Source organism: Vulpes vulpes, chromosome 15 (assembly GCF_048418805.1).
Source record: "Vulpes vulpes isolate BD-2025 chromosome 15, VulVul3, whole genome shotgun sequence".
Taxonomy (NCBI): domain Eukaryota; kingdom Metazoa; phylum Chordata; class Mammalia; order Carnivora; family Canidae; genus Vulpes; species Vulpes vulpes.
Genome location: NC_132794.1, coordinates 69,054,915 through 69,078,911, shown reverse-complemented (window position 1 = coordinate 69,078,911; position 23,997 = coordinate 69,054,915). Strand labels below are relative to the sequence as shown.

Genomic DNA, 23,997 nt, shown 5'->3' with positions numbered 1-23,997 from the left:
GGTCGGGGGGGGGGGGGGGGGGGGGGGGGGGGGGGGCGGATTAAGCCCCACATCAGGGGAGGAGTCTGCTTGAGATTCTCTCTCTCTCTTTCCCTCTTTCTCTAAAATAGAAATCTTTAAAAAAAAAACAGGGGAGGGGGGAGGAAGGGTTGTATTCAAATGTATCCACATCATGAAAGATAAAGGCTGTGGAAACATTACAGATTAAAGGAAACTAGAGAGATGTGTATGTAATATTGAAGCCTACCCTGAAGAAAAATATAGGATTATTGGGTCAAATGACAAAACTGGAATAAGAGCAATAATAAGTATACCAGTGTTACATTTTCTCAAGTTAATCACTGTTTTATGGTTACATGAAAGAATATACTTACTCTTAGGAAATGCTCCTTGAAGTATTTAGGGATAAGGGGTCATGAAAATGAACTCCCCAGTGATTTGGGAAAAAATTATACATGTTAAAGACCGAAAGCACTCAAAAGATAAACCAGTGGGTCAGTCTGAAAGAGCATGGGTGTTCTTCCATACTGTTCTTATTCTTGCAATTGTTCTGTTTTAAATCATTTCCAAATCGTCTCTAAAAATTGAAAAGCATTGTTTCTTATGACACTTAGCTCCCAGCCTGTAGAAATAATGTATGCGGGGGTGGAGAGGGAGTAAAATTAGAGAGCCTGGCTGAGTTTAGCAAAGATGGGGCCCAGCCTATAGGAGGTGAGCCCTAGAATGAAGCTTGAAGGACTGGTGATGCCACTCACCAACCACCACCTACCTTCTGCTTCCTTGAGGCCAGGGAGCCCATCCCCACACCAACAAACAGGCTTGCAGCAGAAAAGTTCCATAAAAAGGGATTTATTGCCAAACTTCAAGAAAGGCGCTTCATAACAGAAGACATGGAAGGCCAACCTCCTCAAGGAGGCAGGCAAGGCAGCCCCTGCATATTCCCAATCTTTCTATCCTTCCCCGTGGGCCACAGGCCACCAAGGCATGGGGACCCCATAGGAACCAATGGCATTAGATCACTGAGGTGGCCCCAGAGCTACTTGCTCATTTTGGCCACTTATCAGAGGAGGAAACTGAGACTCTAGTCCCTGGAAACAGGTGACATGGCTAAAGCCCTAGCCAGCCCAGGCTGCTGGTGGGGGAAAGCTGTTCCCCAAGAAAACACTGCAGGGGGCCATGTGACATGAGCACCTGATGACATTCTTGCTCTTATACTGAAGGCAGACGGACAGGCAGACTGTGGCATGGGAACCTAGTTTGTCTGCAGAGTGTAGTTTGAGGAGGTCAGTGGGGGCTCATGAGTCAGAACATTACTGTTTACCTCCACCCTGCCCAGGACAGGCTGCAGAATGGATATTTGCCCCTCTTGACCTCTGGCCACTACCCTCAAGAACAAAGTAGAAGTACAGTAAAGAAGGCAATGACCCACACTGGCAGGTCTCAATGGGCACGACTGGTGATGGGGCAGTGGACAGAAAGGCCGGGGGATGCAGCTGTGACCTCCCTTCTCCTCTCTCAGTAAATAAAAGTGCGCATGCAGAAACCCCCTGAGCAGACCTGTCAGAAGCTGCTCCTACTCCCACAGGCCCCAGGGAGGGTGGCTGTGGCCCTCAGGGCCTCTGCACCTAGACGGAGAGAGCCAGGGACAATTGTAGGGGGGCGGGACGGATAGGGAGAGGCTCAGGCTGCAGGCATGGACCAGGAAAGGGACAGAAGAAAATGCCCTTAGGAAGTTCAGGAGGAGCAGTCCATCTGGGGCCTGAGCCAGAGGGGTGTGAGAAGAGAGGAAAGGGTAGTTATTTCATACCCTCCATCACCATTCAAAGAAATGATTAGGGTATTGGACCTATTTGGGTTGAGGAGGAACCAGAGGCCCAGATATAAATCCCATCTGGGGAGGCACAGAAGTTTTGAGGTGGTTTCTCTTCTGAAGGTTGATTTATAATGAAGTATATACAGGATTTTCTGATGTTGACATCGGAGCCATTCTCAGGTTCACCTCTACAGGAAATGTGCAAGGCTGGACATAGGCTTGTCCAGGGGTAGAGACTACTAGGAGACTATTCGAGTTCCTCGTTCACCCTGGGGTCCTCCAGTCATAGCTCGCCAGGGGGGAAGGCCTGATGAATAGGGAACAGGCCCAGAGAAGAACCACACATCAAATGGCTTTCTCACCCAGCTGCCTCCCACCTGCCTTCACAGGCCCTAGCTGGATTCCAGGTCTCACTCAGCTGAGGGAAGAACCTACAGCTTGGACCTAAGGCCCTGGCAGCTACTTGTAGTAGGTGGGTGGAGAGGGTTTGTTATGGCTCGAAGCTGCCTCTGCCATAAGGCTCTCTGCCCGGGAACATCTGGACGTGGGAGCTGCAGGGTGGGGGCTCAGCTGTGCTCTATTCAGAAGTCAGGAATGTAAACTACTGGGAGTGGAAAGCAGAGATGTCACCCCCAGAAACCCCAAGTGCCGTGCTAAAGCCCTGGGGCAGTTCAGAACAACCATGCAAGCAACCAAGTCTGTGCTCCCAGTCCAAGCCCAGAGGCTGGGCCAGACAGCCAGAGAGTGGCCTTGGATGGCACCTGGCACCACTGGCCAGGGCGGGGCGGGAAGGATACCAGGAATCTCTGCAGGCCCTGGCCATACCCCCAACATGCCTGATGGCCCTTCTGCAGCCTGAGCAGAAGCATGTTTCTTGGCAGGGCTGGGCTATGATGGACGGGGCCAGCTAGGAGGGACCGTGCCCTGGCCCAGCAGGTCCTAGGGTGCACTTCTCCTGTAGAGGGTCACCAGCTCCTTCCGCTTCTCCTGTAGCCCAGGTGCTTCCTGGCTCAGCTCTCCTAGATCTCTCATTTCCTGTAGGACTTGGTTGGCCTGCCTCAGCTGCTCCACAGCCTGGCTGAGCAATGCCTCAGTGCCTCCGGAGGCCGGCTCACTGTCCAACACCTTGTTCAACAGTTTCTCCGTCTGTTCTGAGGCCACCTTCACCTCCAGCTGGGCCCGATACAGCCGTTCTCCAGGCTGCTGTGGGCGCCGGGGGCCTTCCCCAAGCAGGTCCCCCAGGGAGGAGCAGCGGGGATGGAAATGAGATGGCAGGTTCCAGTGGGGCAGTGTTGTGGGTGTTGTTACATCCTTTGAGGGAGTTTCTGGGACGCTCGAGGCCTGAGGTGGCTTGACTGGCTCAGGACTGTCATCCATGCCATTCACTGAGATCTGTGCTGGGGCTGGGGCAGAGGTCTCAGAGGCCTCAGGAATCTGGGCTGGCCCAGAAGTCCCCATCCCACTCATGGAAGCTCTCAGTTTCTCTGATAAGATCTTGGGTGGTGGTGTAGGGGGCTTCCCACCCTCCTTGGGCACAGCCTCAGGAGTTTCAGAGCGGGGCACCTGGAGTTCTGTACTCTCAAAGTTGGGGGGCTCCTTGGGGCTGGCATTCTCCCAGCTAACTTTCAGTTTGTCAGGCAGGACCCTGCTGGGGGGCTGCTCAGAGCCACTGTCCTCCTGCACTGGAGTCTCTGAGTCCTCTCGGCTCGCAGAGCAGGACTCCGAGCTTGCTGAGGCAGGAGATGGGGCTCTCTCCCCAGCAGGGGTCTCCATGCTGTCACCAAGGCTGGTCGTCTCGGGTGCTGAGGAAGGCTTGGTAGGAGGCACAGGGGGCCTGAGGGTCTCCCGGGGCTGGGCTGCACTGACATCATTGCTGGGGACAAACACCGGAGGCCCACTGTCTGGAACTTCGAGGTCCAGGCGCAAAAGCCCATCAGAAGCTGCATTGGCTACCTGGTGGGGGACAGCATATGGGCGTCATCTTGGATGACTGGCATTTGAGTCAGTGCCCACCCACCAGGGTACTCAAGCCGTCCCATCCAGGCTGCCCACACCCCCAGCCCCCTACTCTCGGCCCTGGCTTCCAGGGCCATGTGATCAGAAGATAAAGGGGTTCTCTGATGAATCCTCTCCTCTCCCTCACTGTAGAACTCCCTGTTTTAGAGGTCACAAGCCTGGAAGTCAGAGCCTAGTCCTCTTGGTGTCCCAGCCTGTGAAAGAGACTGCTTTTTAATGGCAATGATATTGGCCTGGGCAGCAGGGGACACGGTTCCAGCTCCATTTCTTTTTCTTTTTTCTTTTTAAAAATATTTTATTTATTCATGAGAGAGAGAGGGGGGGGGGCAGAAACATAGGCAGAGGGAGAAGCAGGTTCCATGCAGGGAGCCTGACGTGGGACTCGATCCTGGGTCTCTAGGATCAGACCCTGGGCTGAAGGCGGTGCTAAACTGCTGAGGCACCCAGGCTGCCCTCCAGCTCCATTTCTGACCTCTTTCTGGCTGTCTGGCCTTGGGAGGATCCCATCTGTGCAACCATCCACACAGGGGACCAGTGGGACCAGGACTTGAACACAGTCTCCTGAGTTGTCTGGAGCCCACTCACGTCTGCTTCTCAACCCTCCCCCCACACCCCTGGAGACTGCAGTCTGATCTGCCAGCCTCACCACCAGCCCTCCTGCCCAGATCTCTGCAGTCTTTGGCTGCCCAGCTGCTCCGCGGCCAGTTCCTACTCTCCTCATGCCGTCAGAGGTGGCCCCAGACCACAGCTGACTGCCAAGGGCGGACAGCTGTACCAAGTAGGCAGCTGCCCCACCCCTCCCAGGGACTCACGGGGACACCCAGCAGCCCCATGGTCATGGAGACCCTCCCAGTGAGCCTCAGAGGCCCTGGAGCAGGACTGGGCAGGAGGCCTCTGCCAAGGTCCCTCTGGATGGGAGTCTTGGCTAGGACTCCCACCCCCTTTCACCATGCACACAGGTGATCTGACCAACACATATCCTCACTTAGTCACTGGGACATGAGTCCCTCCCCAAATTCTTCTGAGGGTCTCTCCCTCCAAGGCTGGCCCTCCCCCAACACCTAGCCCTCCCCTCAGGCATTCCCTTTCTCTCCGGCTACGTCAGTCTTTCCTTCTACAGGCTTTATTCCCTTAGCGGACAGGCGCAAACAGGCTGTCTCATTTCAAAAACAAACTCTCCAGTGACCTTGGTCCCTTTCCTCTGGCACCCCCAGCTCTGCAGCCCTTGACAAATCTAAGCCAACCTTCTCTGAGAAAACTGATGCAGTAAATGTCACCACCTGCCCCTTTCCCCACTCCGGCTTTGTATCTTGTGGCTGCCAACCTGGCTGATAACCCCATGTCCTGTGCACTTCTCTCCCTCTGGATGTGCCGCTCGCCTCTGTGGCTTCCTCGTCTTTGGCTCTCTGCTGCCTGGCCCCCACTCCCCGAAATGTAGCATTTGTGGAGTTTCTTTCCTGGCCTCCAAAATCTTTCCCCCACTCCCGTCAGTAACACTGGTCTGCAAAAGGGCTCCTCCTTTACCCCTACCCTGCCCATAACTTCTTCCAAATTCCCTGTGCCCAGGCACTCCATTCACCCAATCAACAGGCTTGGAGGCACCTGTGGACAACCCTCTCCCACCATCTGGTCCATCTCCTCTAGCCCTATATTCTGTGACAAGCCCAGTGTCTCTCCCACTGTCCCCTCCTAGAGTCTGGAGGATCTACCTCCTCCCTCTTCTTCATGGCTCTCTGCCTTTCCCTCCTTCAACCCAGCCCACCATACCCCGGGGCTCAAACTGACCTCTGGGTCGCACCCTCCCATCCATTCTGTCCTCAGCTCCAGCATTTAAGGCCTGCCCAGTCTCCTCCCCTCAACCCACCTTCCCAGACCCATGTCCTGGACAAAGGGACTCGATACACCCTAAATTCTCCTGCCTCAGCTCAGGTCATTCCCTCCACCAGGGAGCTCCCTCACATCAAGTCTGCCAATGGAAACCCTCCACATCCTTCAAGGGCCAGCTCAAGGGCCAATGGCCCTTCTGTGGTCTCTCCTGCCTGGCCTCTCAGACCCCCTCCCTGTACAGAAGTTACACACCACTCTGCTTGGAGCAGTCTGTGGACAGGTCTTTTCTCCAGGTGGAAGCTGAGCTCTGAGAGGCAGGGGGGCTAGCCTCAGGGTCTCATTTTCTTCAGGTGCCAACTCTGGATAAGGCCAGTGTGCAGACTCAACAAGCAAAGCAGGCCTATCTACACCCCAGACACATATAACACACAAACACCCTGTATACCACCCAGGAAGGCCCAACTCTGAGTCCTTGGGAAAAGGTGGCCCCAAGTTTGGCTGCCACCCTGAGGAGCTGGGATCCCTGGCTCAACTGACGTCTTGGGGCAAATTCTTACCTCCTTCAGGTGGACTCTTGTAGGTGGCCGGCGCCGCTGACCCCCACGCACCCGGTCCCGTGTCACATGCTCCAGGGCACAGCTCTTGTCCACTTTTACCTAGGCAGAAGGAATGAGGTCAGTGCCCACCAGGGAGAGGAAGAAATGCCCAGGCATTAACCCGACTCAGAGGCTGGGTCTACACCTACATCTTTTCATTAGAGGGTCAGGGCCCCACCACTGGTCTTCTCCTGGAGGCACCTTTTCTGCTTTTCTTCCTGTCCCTACATTGCCTGTCATCTCTCTGCAGTCTGAGGCTCTCCCTCTCTGGAGCCATCCTCTCTGCCTCAGTCTTTCTGCCTGGATACGGGCTACGAGCCCTTGCCCTTCAGGCTACTGCAAATATACACAAGCAGCCCAAGGCTGCTGTTATGCTTAGCTGGGGGAGCAGGGAGAAGCAGCCCATGATCCCCTGGTGCCTGGCTTCCAGAAAACAGCCCCAATCACTTTCCCAGGTCCCTTTGGGATAGCCCAGGAAAGATAACCCTCTGGGCTAGGGTATCTAGAAGACAGCATATCCTCTCTGATATAAGGAAAGACAGGTAGGAGTAGCTGGGAAGCCAGAGTAAGTAGGATTCTCATGGGAAATCCAGACTCTGAAGCCTGGAGCAGCCTGTCCTTGATGGAGAGTATGGCTAAGACTCTTTAACCCTTAGGTGAGGCTCAGGGTCAGGCCCACCCGGGTGGGGACAGGGGCGAGGTTCAACAGTCTTCCTTCCTGACTGCTCCACCAAGACTGGCCTCTAATACCCATGCTATGTCCCATCACCCCTCACCACCGAAACGGGGACATCTTCTCCAGCTAGTGAAGAGCTGAGCATAACACAGTCTCATAAAACATGTTATAGGAACCATGGCTGTGAGTCAGGAGACCTGGGTGTTAAGAGAGACTTGCTTGGGAAGATTCTTTCCCTCAGGTCTCAGTCTTCTGCAATCCAAGGGGTCAGCTTAGGTGGCCCCTAGGTCCACTTTAGCCCAAATAGCTACGAATCCATAATGTCAAAGACAAATCCTCCCTAGGAGATCTGGCCCCATGGAACACCCTGCCTACCTCAAGCCTGATCACAGCCACTGTTGCCACAGGTCACACCACAGTACAGGCAGCTGCTGGTCGGGGAGGCCCAGGGCCAGAGTCAGCCTGGCCTGAACTTGACAGCCAAACTGAAAGGTCTCAGCTCAGTCCCCCAGACACCTCTAGCCTCGGCCTGCCTGCTGTTTTCAGCTGAGGCTGGGTTAGAAAGGATGCATGGCTACCACTAAATTCTACTTACTCATTTTTTAATTTAAAAGAAATTCTTTAATTTCCTGACACCTCAGTTTCTTCATCCTTAAAATGGGTACACTCTCATCTGCTCTGAGGGGTGTGTTGTAAGTATTAGGTGAGGTAACAATAGTATTTGTAGCAGTGACATAATCAAGGAGTTATCTGAAGTGGGCTGGGCAGGATCCTCTCTGAGATCACACATAGTGGGAAAAAGGACATGGAACCATCCACAGGACTGCATCGCACCTCATCGAAAGCCTTGTTCTTGCCTCGGTTGATCCCTTCATTGAGGGCTTTGATCCAGGATTCCTTCTCCTCCCCACTGGTTGCTTGAAATTTGATGTCGCTGACCTACAGGGGGCATGGATGGGATGGATGGCAGATGTTTAACAAAATTCACATGTGGGGTCTTAAGGAAGCTTCCTATCCCAGATCCCAAAGTCTGCCCTGGCACATCTGGCCAGGAGCAAACTGAAATGACCTCCACAACAGACAGACATGGGGCTTCAGGGAAGGGGAGGGGATGGATCCAGCAGAGAAGGGGTTGGGTGTCAACATGATGTTACCAGAGATTTGGATTCGAATCTGCTTTGCCCTGTACAAAAAGCCACTATCTGGTCTACTCCATGTGATTTCCCTAGATGAGCTGCCTGTTTTCTCCATAAAATAGGAGTTGTCCCAGTCTACATGCACACCAGGCTTAGTACCATGACAGAGGTGAAAGGTAGGGAGGGTGTTCATCGGTGAAGACCCCATGGAACCAGGGCCAAATGCAGCTTCCCTGGGGTCCCCCACTCAGCCTTGCCCAAGTGAAAAAGTCCTAGGGTCTCCTTTCTGGCCTTGAATCATAGACTATACAAGAGAAAGGGCACTGGGGGTCAATTCCAATTCCCTCATCATAGAGATGAGGAAACAGAGGCTCACAGATGGGATGAGACTTGGCCAAGGTGACCTAAAGTAATCCCATGACACCTGACTCTACACCCCACCCCACACCAGGGTTCTCATCTCAGGCAGGAGCTCCCAGCATCTACATTAGAATCAGAGAGGGACATCTGGCTGGCTCAGTCGGTGGAGCATTTTTCTCTTGATCTCAGGGTTGTGGGTTTGAGGCCCACATTGGCTATAGAGATTACTTAAAAATTAAAAAAAAAAAAAAATTTAAATCTTAAAAAAAAAAAAAAGAATCAGAAGGCATCTAGGGCAGAAGGCTGTTCAGAAGGCTATTCAGAGAGCCCTCTCCCTGCCAGGCCCCAAGTCAGGAAGGAAATGGTAGAAGTAGCAAGGCCACATAAACTGAAGGGCCACTCTGCTTGGTGGACATAATAGCAGAATGTCGCTTACAGCTGGCTGACCTTGGGCTTCAGTTCCCTCATCTGTAAAAGGCCAAGACCACTACAACCTGCCCCATGGAGCTGTGAAGATAAAATGTGTATCTAAAGTACTGAATCGGGGTGCCTGGATGGCTCAGATGGTTGAGCATCTGCCATCAGCTCAGGTCGTGATCTCTGGGTCCTGGGACTGAGCCCCATGTCAGGCTCCTAGCTCAGCTTTTCCCTCTCTCTACATGTCCCCCTGCTCATAGTCTCTCTCTCTCTTTCTTTCTCTCTCTCTGTATCTCTCAGTCTCAAATGAATAAAATCTTAAAAAAAATAAATAAAAATAAAGTGTTGAATCTGGAGCTGGGAACAGAGTAAGTGCTCAGTAACAAGAATTATCACCATTGCCTTCCTTCTGACAAAACAGTCCCAGTTTCCTCATCTGGATAAAGGGCTCATGCCTTCCCAAAGCAATGCCAAGGGAATTAAACATGACTAAAGCCAGGGCCACATAGTAGGTATTCAGCAAATAGTTGCTGTATCAATGAGCCAAAAAAATGAATGAACTGGCCCACAGTTCCCTCCCTTGCCCCGTTTTTGGGCCACTGCCCACTCTGACCTCAAGATGCCCTAGTTCTTTGTTGGGCGGATTGCCAGCCTGCCCATCCCCCTGCTGTGGTGTTAGATAGCGCCTTCCCTCCCGCCACCCTCAACGTTATGTAACACCACAGTCCGCCTGGCCCCCGCAGCATCCTCGTTATATAACTTCCTCCTGGCTGCCGCCTCCTCCTCCTCATACAGGGCCCTGGGTCCCACCCACCTCCCCATGCCAGGCACAGCCAAATGCTCATTTGCATGACTAGGATAAATTCGATCCTGGCAGTAGATCTGCAGTTAAGTCAGAAGCCCCAGGGCACCTTGGCAACTGCCTCTTAGTCCAGCCACCAGGGCTATCGGGGGCTCAGGGAGGGCCAGTGGCTACATCCAGGCTCTGCAAGGGCCCACCCAACCCTGTGATGGGGCTGCCAGAAAGGCGGCCCCGGCCCAGCCCCTTGGAGCCCAGCTGCTGCTCCTTCTCAGGCCTCAAGATGGTGGGGCCCCTGCTTAATGCAGGATTTAGCATGCCAGAGAGCTGCAGAGCCACACACTTGAACTCAGCCACAGATGAAACACGCATAGGGCAGAGAAGGAGCACTGGCCTGGGTGGGAGTCAAGCTAAGAGTTCTAGTCCCACCAACCCACAACATACAGGCCTATTCACTCCCCAGGGCCTCAACAGGACAAGATCAGAACCCCTGTTCTGATAGCACCTGGGAACTTTAAAAACCCCAATGCCCAGCCCAACCCAAGCTGCAGTCCTTCCTCACTGGCCAGCCCTCCTGAGGCAGGCTCTGGGGCTCTGTTCTCTTCTGCTCCCTGTGAGGGAGAAGGCCTCAGGAAGACCTACATACTAGCCAAAGGGATCCCCCAGGAGAGGGAATACATAGTTAAATGGGACCCAGTCCCACTCTAAGGAACCTTGTTGTCCTGGCTGAATGAGCCAGGCATTCTGCAAGGGGGACCAGAAGGGTTCAAGTGGAACCCCAAGAAGTTGTTCCTTTTGCTCCTCCCCCAGCCCTGTGTCCCGAAGAGCCACAGGCCGCACACATCCCTCTCCAGCCCTTCCAAGAAGCCCAAGGGGCACAGGAGCTGCTAGGAGTCTCACAGCTAACGGGACTGGCCACAGAATAGGCCCACATGGCCTGGGAAAGGAGGGAGGACAGGATGGCAGGGAGGAAAAAAGTGGGAGGGGGAGAGAGGGGGCAGGAAAGAGGAACGGGCCAAACTGGCCGAGACCAGCAGGGCAGCAAGGCCCAGCTAGGCCACCCTGCTTCCTGGCAGCGTCCGCCTGTGACCTCATGGCAAGGGCGTGGGGATGGGAGGCAGGGGGAGAGGGCCATGCAAGACACTGGAGTCTTTGTTTATTTGATTAGAGGGGGGAAAAAAAAAAGGCCTCAGGACCAGACAGCCAGGGTCATGTGACCTCCTGGCCGGCAGGCGGCCTCCCTGAGGGTGGGGAACACCCAGGGCGATAGGAAAGGAGGGTGAGAGGATGCGGGGCCATGGTGCTCTGGGCGGTCTGCTATCTGACTTCTGGAGAGCCGTGCTCCCCATAGCAGTTCCTCAGGTGGTGAGAGTCAGGGGGAGTGGAACGGGATGTGCTGTCCCCCCACCATCCTCAGCCCCCACTATTTGCTCCATAGCCCCATCTCCCCGACTTATCATCCTGCTCCCAGAGTCACCGGGAGCGGACTTCAACTCTTGGCAAGATAGGAGGGTGGAAGGAGGGAGGGTGTAGGCCAAAGCAGCTAAGAATGCAGCTGCACAAACAGACCTCTCTGAAGGTGAGAGCCCACCCTGAGCTGGGCCCAACTCACCCAAGCCCACCATCAGCTGATCGGCAGAGCTGGGGAAGGGGGCAGCCCACAGAACAGCACTGGCAGAGGACAGAGCAGCACAGCCCTATCCCCCCACATCACAGAAGCTCACTCAGAGACACAGAGACCCCGACAGATCCACGGTCAGGTGAACACTCAACTGCATATAAAGAGGTTCACACCCGTGCCAGACCACACATAACGTGCTCTGCATGTCACACACACATACACCCAACGGACAGTGCCTGCTCGGGGAGGAAAGTAGGTCTCCAGAGCAGGGAGAGGGCTAACGGGACTGAAAGACAAAATATGGCTCTCCTCTTCTGGAGAGCCCTGAGCCGCAGAGGTCAAGTGGAACCTGGGTCCAGCCCCATGAACTGTCTCAACACCACAAACCTGGACTCATCCCCCAACTCTCAGAGCTCCAGTTGCCTCTGTGCCCCACCCGCTGTGCAGCTGGACAAAGGGTTAGTGAGTTACACATCACAGCCTCCTCTGGGGCCCAGAGCCCTGGGGATCAGAAGACTTAGGCTCCTGGCCCTTAAAGCTGGGGGAGAACAGAATGGTCTCCAGCAGGCCCAGACCAGATGCTCCCCAACCCCCAGCCTCTGTGACTCAGACTCACTCTGTGAGGCTCTGTGTGACATGCAGGGGTTGGGGTGAGGCAGGGCCCAGCTGCAGATGGGAGCGAGCTGAAGAGGTGCTGCACCCGCCAGCCCCAAATCTGAACTCCTTCCTGACATCTGTGAAACTATACCATGCATCAACACCCACCCAGAATCCCTGCCAGAGAAATGTGGTGCAAACAGCAAACATCATCTGCACACACACAGCATGTCCCAGGGGAAGAACCTCCCAGGCAAGAGACCTTCTCCAGCTTCAGCCACGAAGGGAGTGTACAAAGGGAGGAAAGGTGGGGGCTGCAGGTCTGAGCACTGAGTCCAGAATGTAGGCAGAAAGGGTGGCCCACCCACAAAGGCCTGAGATGAAGCGGAGGTCACAGCCTCCCCTCTGCCCCAGATAATATCAGGGTACTTACTGCAGGCCTGGTGGGCAGAAGGGCTCATTCTCCCACTTTGCTGTCTTAGGCCTGCACCTCATGTGTCCAGGGTGTGGGGGCAGGCAAAGGGCCCCACCCCCAACTACAGCCTGGGAAGGAGGCCCCAGAGCCTGGACGGGAAGAGGGGACCAGATTTCTCAGCAGAGCCCTAAATGCATCTTCTATCAACTAGGGGCTGGGGAGACTCCAGGCCAAAATGAGCAAAAGGTCCAACCTGAGACAGCCCCTGGGTCTGAACCTCAGCCACACTCCAGAGACCCTCCAGAGGCTATATCCAGGGGCCTGACCTGCCTTAGAGAAAGGGGTGATCTTCCCAAACCAACCAAGGCCTGGAGAGAGGTCAGACAACAGTGGGCATAGCCCTACCTTGTTCCCTGGGGATCGCTGCAGGATAAAACGGTGTTTCCGCTTGAGGAGGGCACGAAGGTCCTGGCACTTCTCATAGCTGCCCAACTCCACTGTCTCCACACACTTCTGCTCGTCCTGGGGAGGGAGATAGAGGGGACATGGATTGGTGAGAGCCAGACACACCCAGACCCTCAAACACCCAGGCCCCACCTCAGACTCCAATATCAGTTAGTGAAGGCATCACTCGGTCGGAAGGCAACCTTGGGCTGCCAATCAATCACCAAAAGATGTGGTATTTGGACCCCCCAGCAAGTAGATGGTGTTGTCCATGCTGATTGGAGGGATGCCCTTAAGGCTCAGAATCCACATGAGAAATGGGGCACCCAGCCAGGAGGTGGGTAGCAGGGTTGACTCAAATGCCTAAGGCCAAAGGAGGACACAGGGGAAGCTGGAGAGACTTAGGAAAAGGGTACCTGGGAGTCCATGCAGGCCAAGAGGCCAGGCAGAGATTTGTGGAAGAGGTAGCCTGGAAGAGGGAGCAGGATGTCACAAAATGAGAAAAACAAAGAAAAGACTTTCTAGGCAGGGCCACAGAGGGAAGTGTGAACCAGGCACACTTGGGCTGCCTGCCCTGCGTTTACCACAATGATCCTGAACTGACTTGGCATCTTCCTCCACCAACCCCTGGCTAGGTGGAGAAGCCACTTTCCTTGGCCTGCAAAATGGAGAGGGCAAGGGTTCCTTCAAAAGCAATCCCCTCAGGATAGCAGAGTAGCCTGCTATCCTGAGGCCCCATCATTAAGAAAACCAGTGGCCAGCCTCTTCTGGGCCACCCCTGGACCCTGGCTGAACTGCTCTCCTGCCCGCCAGCCCTGGCACTGGAGTATCTTCTCCATGTGGGCTCTTCCTACCAGGTGCCTTTCTAGCAAGCTGCCTGGGTCAATTCCTTCCTCTTCCAGGGGAGACCCAACTGGGACGACTTCTCAGTGTGCTACATTCTCACTCTTGAGTGTCCAGGGAAGAAAAAGCAAGCCTTGGAGGTGGGGGTTGGAGGAGAGAGCTGCCCCAGAGGCTGGCCAACAAATTAAGGACATGCTTGCTATTGCACATCACTCAAAGAGCCAGCAAGAGCACCCACCAGGGACTACGTTGGTGCTCTGCAGTTTTTGGTGGAATATCTGAGAGGCAGTGACTCAGTTGTTTGCAGAGGAAATGCCGTGATTTCCCTCCATGATAATCTGCATATGTTAAGAACTCCTGACACTTAGCAGGCACTTTTGCATCTCCTGACACTTAGCAGGCACTTTTGCATCTCCGATTCTCCTGAGCCTCTCAATCACTCTGAAAGCCTAGAGCCTCTGTATTCGCTTCACTGTATACAGGAAGAGAATGAGGCCTGGTGGTGGACTGATTTGCCCAAGGGGCACAGACACAAATATAAGGGGCAGGGCCAAATGCAAACCTACTTCCTGCCTCCCAGGCCAGAGCTCTTTCTAGCGCACAACACTCCTCCCAGCCACAGTTAGGGGCTTGGTGATCAATGTCTTAGCCAACAGGTAGCTCTGTATCAGTCCTCCAAGTGTGACCTCCCTCCAAGTGTGGTACTTGGGCCAGCAGTAGCACCACCTGAGAACTTGTTAGAAATGCAAATTCTCAGGCCTCATCTCTCCTGAATCATAACTATAGGGAGAATGGGCCTAACAATCTGACAATGAACAAGCACTTCAGGTTATTCTGATGTATGTTCTGTAGAACAGAGGTTCTCAACCTTGATAGCACCTGGGAACTTTAAAAACCCCAATGCCCAGGCAACATCTCAGACCAGTTTCATCAGGACCTCTGTGGGATGGAGCCCAGGCATCAGTATTTTTCAAAAGAGATGACTGTATAGCCAAGGGCAATAATCGTTAACCTGCTCTCTGTTTGGGCCCTCAGGGGAAGGGAACAGATGGATGGCCAGGATGGCCTGATCCTTCCCATCCAGGTTCAGTTAAATGTCTGTGCCCACTTTTGCTTCCAAGCATCTTTTTCCAACCCCTAGTCTCCAATCCTTTCCAAGTTCCTTCATTCCACACAAGGGCTAGTAAGATCACCTGCTCCCAGAAGCTCCCCTGCCACACCCCCAAGCCTGAGCCTTGGTGCTCGGTCTCCTCTGAGGTTCCCCATCCACAAAGCACCTGCCAGGCACAGGCACTATATGAGGTACTGGGGCCATCCTGCCATGGGAAGAACAGTCTTACCTCCCTACCAGGCATCTCTCCCTGCCCTGTGCTGCATGTTGTCTGCTCTCCCTTCTGTCCCCCTACAGCGCCCTAGGAAAGGTAGCCCTCGAGAGGGGCACACATAGGACTTGTTTGCTGGAATGAAGGCCTGACCCCAGTGTGAAGCTCCAAGATGTCCCCTCCTACCTGCATCCAGAGAAAGGAAGCTGCCTGGGGAAGGATGCCCGGTCCCAGAGAGAGCAGTTCACCTGCGCCAAGCACACAGGCCTCCCTCAACTGGACAACTACTGGCCCAAACATACCCTCCTCTGTCTGGGAACGAAAAGTCAGTCTATCCCCCACCACCCGGCTCCCTAGGGTTGCCTGACCTGGGTTTCCTCTCCACCGGAGAGGCTGAATCATCTGGCCCTTCTGCAGCTCACAAAAACGGATAAACCAGCAGTACTGGGCGGGGGCAGCATTTGTGGAATGTCAGCCTCACTGACAGCGAAGAAACAGCCAAGAGCCATTTGCACTCGCCTAGTTCCTTACATCAGAAAGAGGAATTGAACTAATAAGCATTTCTCAATTCCTGCTCCTGGGCCAACCTTCCCTACCCCCAAGTGTGAAGTTCTTGAAATTGCACTGAGGTTTTTAATAGTGACTTTTTTTTAAAAGCATGATTTAGATGTTTCGTGTTTATGGGATGTGAAATCCTTCCTGCTTCCCAGTTTGTGGCCAGATGTGGAGAGAGGGACCAGGACAAGTCTGGCAGTGCCTGACAGGCTGACAGCTTGGGGGCTTGTCACTCAACTCTTAAAGCAGCTGGGACCGAAGGAAGCTGTGACAACTACCTTTATTTATAAAAAAAAAAAAAAATCCCCCTCCTGCCGTTACAGCACGTCCTAATTTGGTGACAGCAGCAGTATAGAACATCGGGGGGAGGGGGGTGCTGTTTGCACATTTCATTGCCTCATCCTACTCCAGCTGCTTCTCTGACACCCCCAACTCCATGAGCCTGGAGACTTGGGCAGGAAAGGCAAGGTGCTTCTCAAAGGCAGTTCCTCTAAACAGTCAGAACAGGTTGCCCCACCTTTCTTGGCCTGGGACAGTTAGGAGTTTGCCAAGATAACCTGAGGGATGCTGAGAAAGGATGGTGGGGAGGAGGAAGGATCCCTCTTCTTCTGCCTCCAGGCCAGTTCTTCCATCTGTCAAAGGCACACAGTGACAGCCCATTTTCCACAGATGGGCCTTCTGATGGCCTCAATCCCAGAACACAAACAGCATCTACATGCAAAAGCCACCTCTCCTCCTCAGATCTTCACCCAGAGCTCTTTCAAGTCTTAACACACAATTTTAACATCCTTGGTTGTCCAAGCTCGGAGCCTACTGAAATGAGAAGGGGCACAAGACTGAAGTGGGAAGCTGTGAGGACCAGGACAGGCACAAGGACAGCCAAAGTGGCAACTGGCACTTGACATGAAAGCATAAAGAAAAGCTGAAAAGTACAGTCTGCAGTCTGGAATAGTCTGATGATAGGTGACTCTGAGCTACCAGGTAAAGATGCACTTTTAGTCCAACACCTTCTCTTGAAGAAGGCAGAGAATATTCAACATGTTTTAGAGGATTTCCACCGAAAATAAGGTTTAGAATTTACTTGCCAGAATCTATGGGTGAAAAGAGCACTGGATTTGGTTTTGGTCCCAACTTCTTCATTCACTGAGATGCAGTCATTTAGCCCCCTTGGGCCTCAGTATCTTCCTCTGGGACATGATGACACTCTCATGGGACTACTCTGAGCCTTATACGAGAGATATGTAAGAGCCCCAGACAAGCATGAGTGCAGTTTTATTTCTACTCTCATTGCTGAATGGGACAAGCTTTAGTTTTCCGAAACATTCATTTATATGGCATCTAGCCCCGTGACAAGGAGTTACAGAACAGACATACACTGAGGAGACAAGCACATCCCTGTACACATACACTTCAAAGAACCCCTCCTTCCAGAGCCCTAGACTTGCACCTACAGGTATTGTCCTCCTACCACAGAGACCCAGAGAAGATCAGGGAATCGCCCAGGGAGTCAGGTCTGGAACCAAATCCAGTTACACAGTATGTCAAAAGTGGAGCAGGTCTTCCAGGGCCAGTTCTGGGATCCTCCTGGCCGCCATTCCTTTGCCCCCTGCCCCAGCACCTCCAACCACATGGCCGGGTGGGTCTTTACCTCATTCTCATAGACCAGCAGCTGGGCCTGACAGAGGAGCAGATACCGGTCTTTCCAAAGCCCCAAGAGGCCACCGCTGCTCTTCTTGATCCAGCCAGCCTTGTCTGCCATCCGCGCTCCCCGAGGCTTCTCGCCCCCTTCCTTCACACCCTGTAAGATAGTATCAGGACATGCCATGAGGGCTGCTGCCATGGGGCCCCACAGTCTAATGGCCACACAAGGGATGTGTCCTTCTGCTGGGTACCTCTTCATATCTTCCCACATGAGTTTCCCCAAAACCCCCACAACAGGGATCCTTAATCCAGTATCAGAAAGAACAGTTGTAACGGTAGCAACAAGAATAACAGCAACAGGCACGTCAGTACTGAGCTACCAGATTACGTTGCACACACATCATCCCACCTAACCCGTATAACTACTCTCTGAGGCAGTAGCATCGTTATCCACAAGGTACAGCAAGCTGAAGCTCAAAGAGGAGATGACTTGCCAGAGTCACACAGTGAGAGGGACAAATCCAAAACTCAAGCCAGGTCTCTAATCCCGTGTTCTTTCAGCTCCACTCTGTCTCTCATGGATTCATTTAATTAGTCAAGGAAAGGCTATACTGAGCACCTACAGCGTCACAGGTGCTGGAGTAAGCAGAGAAGAATCAAATTAACGCGTCTCTGTCCTCATAGAGCTGGCAATGCAGGGAAGAAGGAGCCAAACAAACACCAGGCATAAATACATTAACAAGCATGAAATGCTATGAAGGGAACAATGAAGGGGGCGTGAAGGAGTGAGAGAGGACAGTGGGGACCTGGCTCAGGTCTGAGTGGCCCAGGAAGGCATCCCAGGGGAGAGGACATTCAGGCAGGAGCAGAAGGATGGGAGGAAGCAGGCACGTGGTGGCAATCTGTCTCTCCACCCCTGCCCTTCAAGAGAACCCTGTCTGCAGCCTGTTTCCTGGCCCAAAGCAGGAGGCCCTATGTTCTTAGCACCACTATAGGCCAGGGTTTCGGGGGGTGGCCATCCATCCAGTAAGGGCTCCAAGGACTCTGCCTTCAACCTCAGGCTGGTATAGGAGATAAATTTGAACCCTCTTTTTGGACATGGGCAGCCACCCTGGAGCCTCCAGGCCAGCCACTGACATCTTGTGGCCCTCAATTTATCTGCTGGGAGTCAGGTACATGCCTATCAGATGGGATCATATTTATCTCTGGTCCCCAGCCCCTAGCACTGTTCCTTTACACATAATGGATGTTCAAGAAACATCTGTGAAAGGAAAATAAAAATACACCAATTTGCTAACCACTTTGCTTCAGTGACTGGGGCCCACAGCCGTGAGTGTGAAGGGGAGGGTAGAAGAGAGAAGGTCAAGAGCCTGTCAAATCTAGAGGATGCTAGAAGGAAATTAGCACTGACTAATTTTGACTACTTTATAATTTACATAAAGTTCAAAAAAGGGGCCCCAGTTAAAAGGAGCACACCTCTCCCCAGGGATACCCTGTGGCCACAGTTGCCCTTGGAAGGACAAGCCCGGGCAGAAGTGTGGTGAGCTGTTGGGGGCTGGGCAGGGCACTGCCTCCTTGCTCTCTATCATGGCAGGGGAGCCCCAGCCTGGTTCTCACTATGGCCCCACCCCTCTGAACTGCACACTCTGGTGGTTGAGTCAGCTTTGAAGCCCCAGTCACACAGACCAGAGACAAGCCACTTAACCTCTCTAAGCCTTAGTTTCTTCATCTGTGAAATGAAGATATAACAGAAGTTGCAAGGATTTTAACTCCACGAGGGCAAGGATTTTTGTTTATTGCACTATCCCCAGTGCCTTGATAGCATCTGGCATACAGTAGGTGCTCAATAAATGTTTGTTGAATAAAAATATGGCATATAAAGCAGTGCCTAGAATACCCTAAACTTAGGAAATGGTAGCTATCATTATCACTGTTGTTGTCATTGGCATCCTCTCTGGCAATCAGGGACCCTTTCCCTGGGCCTGGTTCAGAATTCAGGAGAAATCCTTTCTGGGCTTAGCTGCTGGGCTTCATCACCCCAGGAGCTCCAGGAATGTGGCATGCCTCTCATCATCTCTCTGAAACTTGTAGAAGGCAGATGGAATGGCAAAGTGAGATGGTCCCAAAGGGTCTTCCTTGGGGATCCCTGGGTGGCGCAGCGGTTTGGCGCCTGCCTTTGGCCCAGGGCGCGATCCTGGAGACCCTGGATCGAATCCCACGTCGGGCTCCCAGTGCATGGAGCCTGCTTCTCCCTCTGCCTCTCTCTCTCTCTCTCTCTCTCTCTGTGTGTGACTATCATAAATAAATAAAAAAAAAAAAAAATTCAAAGGGTCTTCCTGGATGGAAGAATGAAGAAGTGGGAGACTTGTCTACAGGCCAGTTATGAGCCACCCTGACCAGAGAAAGAGGGGACTTCAGCATGCTTCAACCCTCTCACGTCCTATCATGTACCACTCACAATACCAGAGACCCTGTGTTCAGCCCCCATTAGCTACATGACCAGCAAGGGCCTCATCCCCCTCAGTGAACCCTGCAGGCTGGCCCACGCCCAGTGCTAGGAGGAAGAAGTGGGAGATGTATAACCCCATGCCACACTTCACACCCCTCCATCAGCAACTACAATGCTGTTGGCCACTTCCTAGGTCTGCTGATTCTCAGTCTCTCTGGAACAAAGCAGTAGAGACTGCAGAACATGAAGCTCCTGCCTGGTTTCCCACTGCTGAGCTCCAAACCTGCCTCCTGCTTTGCAGAGGCCCACCCACCACCCCATGGGATCTTACACCCCTTTCTGAACTCCCTCCCTTTGTGACCTCCCCTGCCTGCTTCACCCACTGTCTGACCTGTGAAAACTTCCTGTTAGCTGGAAGTTCCCAAGGGGCAAGACTGGAAGCTTGTGCCTTAACCACTGTCTTCTCATGGGGTGTAGCAGAGCGGCGCCCAGTGAATACTATGACTGAGTCAGCAAAAGAAGCAAGTCCAAGGCCTTTAGGGATGGGTGGCAACAGGACGGCACTGAGACAAGAAGTTACTTGGGGGATAGAGGGGAGTGATAACCGAGGGGCTGGAGGTAGCATGAACCAAAGCCCAGGGCAAGGTCTCCTTGTCAGGAATCAGCCTCCCAAAAGGGAGGCCTGGCTGAAGGCCAGAATCCCACTTGCCTGCCACCCTCTACCCTGGCCCTCTCTCTGCCCCTCAGACACTCGCACCAGGGGGCCTGGCTATGCCCCAGTAAGTTTTAATAAGTGGTCCCTCCCCCTGGCAGGGCTCACAGGGAAGGTTTTGTCTTGCTCAGCCCAGTTTCTCAGCCTCCTCTCTTCTTATTGACCAGCTGACCACTGCTCTTCCTGTTTCACCCTCTCTCTTCCTACCCATCCTCACTCAGACCTTCCCCTGACCACTGTGAGCAGCTTCTGAGGCACCCCTGAATACCAGCCAGGCTCCACTTTGTCTGAGGTGGGGGGGATCTCTGGGTCATTCCTTTAAGAAAAAGATGCCAGTCACCCTAATCCTCTGCACAGAAGGGAACAGGTGGAAAGCCACAAGACAGGCCATGACAGAGGTAGAGACAAGTAGAAGAGACCTTGCTGGCTCCTCACATCACAGGTAGCTTAGGACCTTTGCCCTTTAACTAAACCCAATGATGTACTGACCAGACCCTGCTAAGAACCCACTGTGTCGGGATCCCTGGGTGGCGCAGAGGTTTAGCGCCTGCCTTTGGCCCAGGGCGTGATCCTGGAGACCGGGATCGAATCCCACGTTGGGCTCCCGGTGCATGGAGCCTGCTTCTCCCTCTGCCTATGTCTCTGCCTGCCTCTCTCTCTCTCTCTCTGTGTGACTATCATAAATAAATAAAAATTAAAAAAAAAAAAAAAAAAAAAAAGAACCCACTGTGTCAAAGGCTGGGATGGGGCAAACAAAGAGGAAGCATACACTCTCTACCCAGAAGCAACTTCCAGTCTGATGGGGGGCAGGATAGATCCTGCACAAGAAAAGTCCTCAGTCTGGAGGTGAGGAGGGCATCCCTTGCCTGTGCAGGCTCCAGCCTTTTGGGGGGAAAACACAGGACCTACCCAAAGGGAAACCTCAGCCCTAGCTCCCTGGTGGGGTAAGGGCTTGGGGTGACCCAGAGGAAAAGGAAGGCCACAAAAGTTATCAAAGACCTTATACTCAACCCCTTCACTATCGAATGAGAAACTATAGCCCAGAAAGGGTAAGAGATTAGCTCAAGGTCACAAAACCAGGGCTGGGACAGGACACTGCCCTGCCTCTCTCTAGAGGGATATGGGCAAATGGGCAGCCCGGAGCCACTAGAGGCTGAGCCAAGGAAAGTCATGACTGTGAGAGGGAAAGGGGGGCAAGGAGAGAACCCCAGGGCAGAGACAGGAAAGAAAGCCTTGGTTTGGGCTTTTCAACCTTACTCCAGTGGCAACAACAATATCCCACGATATCTGCAGTTTTAAAAACTTTTGCATGTGTATCATCACGTTTGTGGATTGCCCACCTCTCTTATTTTATGGATGAGGAAACTGAGGCCCTGAGAACTCAAAGGCACAAATGCCCAGTGCCCAGACCCACAATTCTTCAGTAAACCTCAGACTGACGAGGACTACCAAGCTATTGCATAGAGGAGGCAACTGACGCTGAAGAGGCTTGGCACCAGGGTAGCTGGGGCACCAGGAGGAAGCTCTAAGCTAGGGGGAGAGTAAAAACAGCTATATGGGAATAGGGTGATGAGGCCAGCCTGAGGTCATGGGGCAGAGCAGGTGACTATGATCTAAGAGGTGGTTTAGAGAAACAAAGATGGGCACTGAGACTTACAGAAAAAAGAAGTGATTAGAAGAAATGGGAGGAAGAGAATTAGGAATGCCTAAGGGGAGGTAGGAGATAGGGAGCCCCTGACTATGAGGGGAGTTGGTGAGCAAGACCTTAGATGGCTCAGGTATGTGGGGAGCTCTTGGCATCTGGGAGTCAGTAAATGGCAATGTTAGAAACTCAGAACCAGAGCGAGTACAGGGCTGGGCTGGGCTGACCACGAGACAAACCATCGGCCCAGGAGGCCCCAGGAGAACTTCCCTTAATTGGGGGCCAGAACAGATCAGGAGATGGAGTAATCCTGTCCCACATCCTCTGGGAGAAGGGGAGGGGCCACAACCAGACAGTCCAACCCTCAGCAGGGGCCTGGAATGGGGGAGGGCAGCCCCACCCCTGTCAGCAAGAAACCACAGCAAATCATGGCCTAACTTTGCCCCCTACTTCCACCCACTCTGAGAGAAGGGGACACAATCACACAAGACCTGGAGAGGAGGCCAAGCCCTATATTTCATAGAAGAGGAAATGCAGGCTGAGAGGGGAAGTGACTTATCTACCATCCCACAGAAATGCAGGGCCTGGCCTAGAGGGAACCCTGACAAACAGTGGCCCCAGGGGAATGGGGAGGTATAACTGATGGAGATTCAATGTGGTCCACCAAGGGCTCCCCAGCCGGCCAGGGTTGCCCCAAGAGTGAGAGCTTCATCTTTCCTCTCCACCCTTCCCGGCCTACATATCCCCTTCCCTAGAGCTGGGAGGGGCAAAAACTGAGAGCCCCTCAGGGGACAAGAAGCAGTCCTTGAGACTCCGCAGGTCCTGGCTCTAATTTATTCATTCCACAGGTATACATTAAGTGCTCACATTGTGTGCTTCCATGATGGGGCTGCTGGGAGAACTGAGTTTCCAAGTGAAGGGGTAAGGGGGTCATGAGTGCCTGACCCTACTCCAGACTAAGAGGGTCCTGAGGGGGAAGACAACAGATCAAGAGGCCTCACTGCTGCTCCAGTCTCCCAGCTGCTCCAGGGAGTTGGCGCTCCCAAGGACGTGGGGAAGGCACGGGCCTGGATCAGCCCCTATGTGGGCCTGACTCCGAGGCAAGGGAAAGAGCAGGGGAAAGAGGGTCACAGGTACTTACAGAGGGGAGAAAAAGGCAACTTCTGAATACGGTCAAGGAATCTTGAGACAGGGACTCCAAAACCAACAGACTACCCCCCAGGATCAGACCTGGCCAGCACGGGGTGTGAACCATAACCGGGTTCGAGCCCAGTAACCCAAGCCACTTCCAGCAAGTCGTTAACTGACCAGCGCCTCAGTGTCTCCGTCAATCCAATGGGAACAATAACCACCGCGATGCCCACAATGGGTGAGAGAAGCCAAAGACAGAACGAAGGAGGCTGGGTCTGCGAAGTGCGGGCCGCGGAACCCTACCCCGGCCCCTGCTCCTCCTGCCTAGGCTCTGCCCGGGGAGGGGTGGGGGTGGGGGTGGGTGTCCGGAGTCCGGAGAGAGGGAGGCTGGTTGGAACAAGGGCCTGAGCCTGCGACCTCAACAAAAGTGAGGGGCCCGAAGACCCCAGCCCCGGACCCCCCCCCGGCCCGGCCCTCACCTCCTCCTCCATCGCGAGTCCGCTCAAGCCCCGCCGCTCCGCCGCTCACTCCCCGCGCCGCGCGGGATCCGCCACCTCCATCCACAGCAGCCCGGGCGGCGGCTCTCTGCGCTCTGTCCCGCGGGCCGCCGGGGGCCCAAGAAACTTCGGGGGGGCGGGGTTGGGGGCGGGGAGAGGCTTCCGGGGGCCAAGGGGCGGGGCCCGGGGAGGGGAGTAGCGGCGCTCGGAGGCCCGGGGCCGGGGCGGGAAACGAGGGGGCGGGGCCTGTGGGGGCGGGGCCTGGGCGGGGCGAGTCTGGGCGGGGCCCGGGCGGGAAACGAGGGGCGGGGCCTGCGGGGGCGGGGCGGGGCCGGGCGTGGGTTTGGGGACTGGACCCAGGAGCCCGCACGGAGGAAGGGGGAGGGACGGGGCGGAGAGAGGTTTCCCCGACCCGCCGGGGGAGAGGGACTGGGAGGAGACAGAGGGTGCGGGGACAGGGCGGAGGGAGGGGGAGGGGGCTTCCGGCC

At 54.1% G+C, this 23,997-nt stretch overlaps 1 protein-coding gene across 2 annotated transcripts; it reads right to left on the bottom strand.

The window, feature by feature from the left end:
* Window positions 1–833: 833 nt before the first annotated feature.
* On the bottom strand, window positions 834–23,750 carry PLEKHO2 (pleckstrin homology domain containing O2). Of its 2 annotated transcripts, XM_072738815.1 has the most exons (6): window positions 23,492–23,750; window positions 17,086–17,235; window positions 12,679–12,795; window positions 7,763–7,867; window positions 6,214–6,312; window positions 834–3,766 (listed from the first exon to the last, which is right to left on the bottom strand). In XM_072738815.1, exons 1-6 carry the CDS (start codon window positions 23,501–23,503, stop codon window positions 2,753–2,755), a joined length of 1,497 nt encoding a protein of 498 aa, XP_072594916.1. In that variant the 5' UTR covers window positions 23,504–23,750; the 3' UTR covers window positions 834–2,752. The 2 variants fall into 2 exon arrangements, with proteins under 2 accessions (XP_072594916.1, XP_072594917.1); XM_072738816.1 differs by lacking the exon at window positions 17,086–17,235 and having other exon boundaries at window positions 23,492–23,639.
* Window positions 23,751–23,997: the final 247 nt, after the last annotated feature.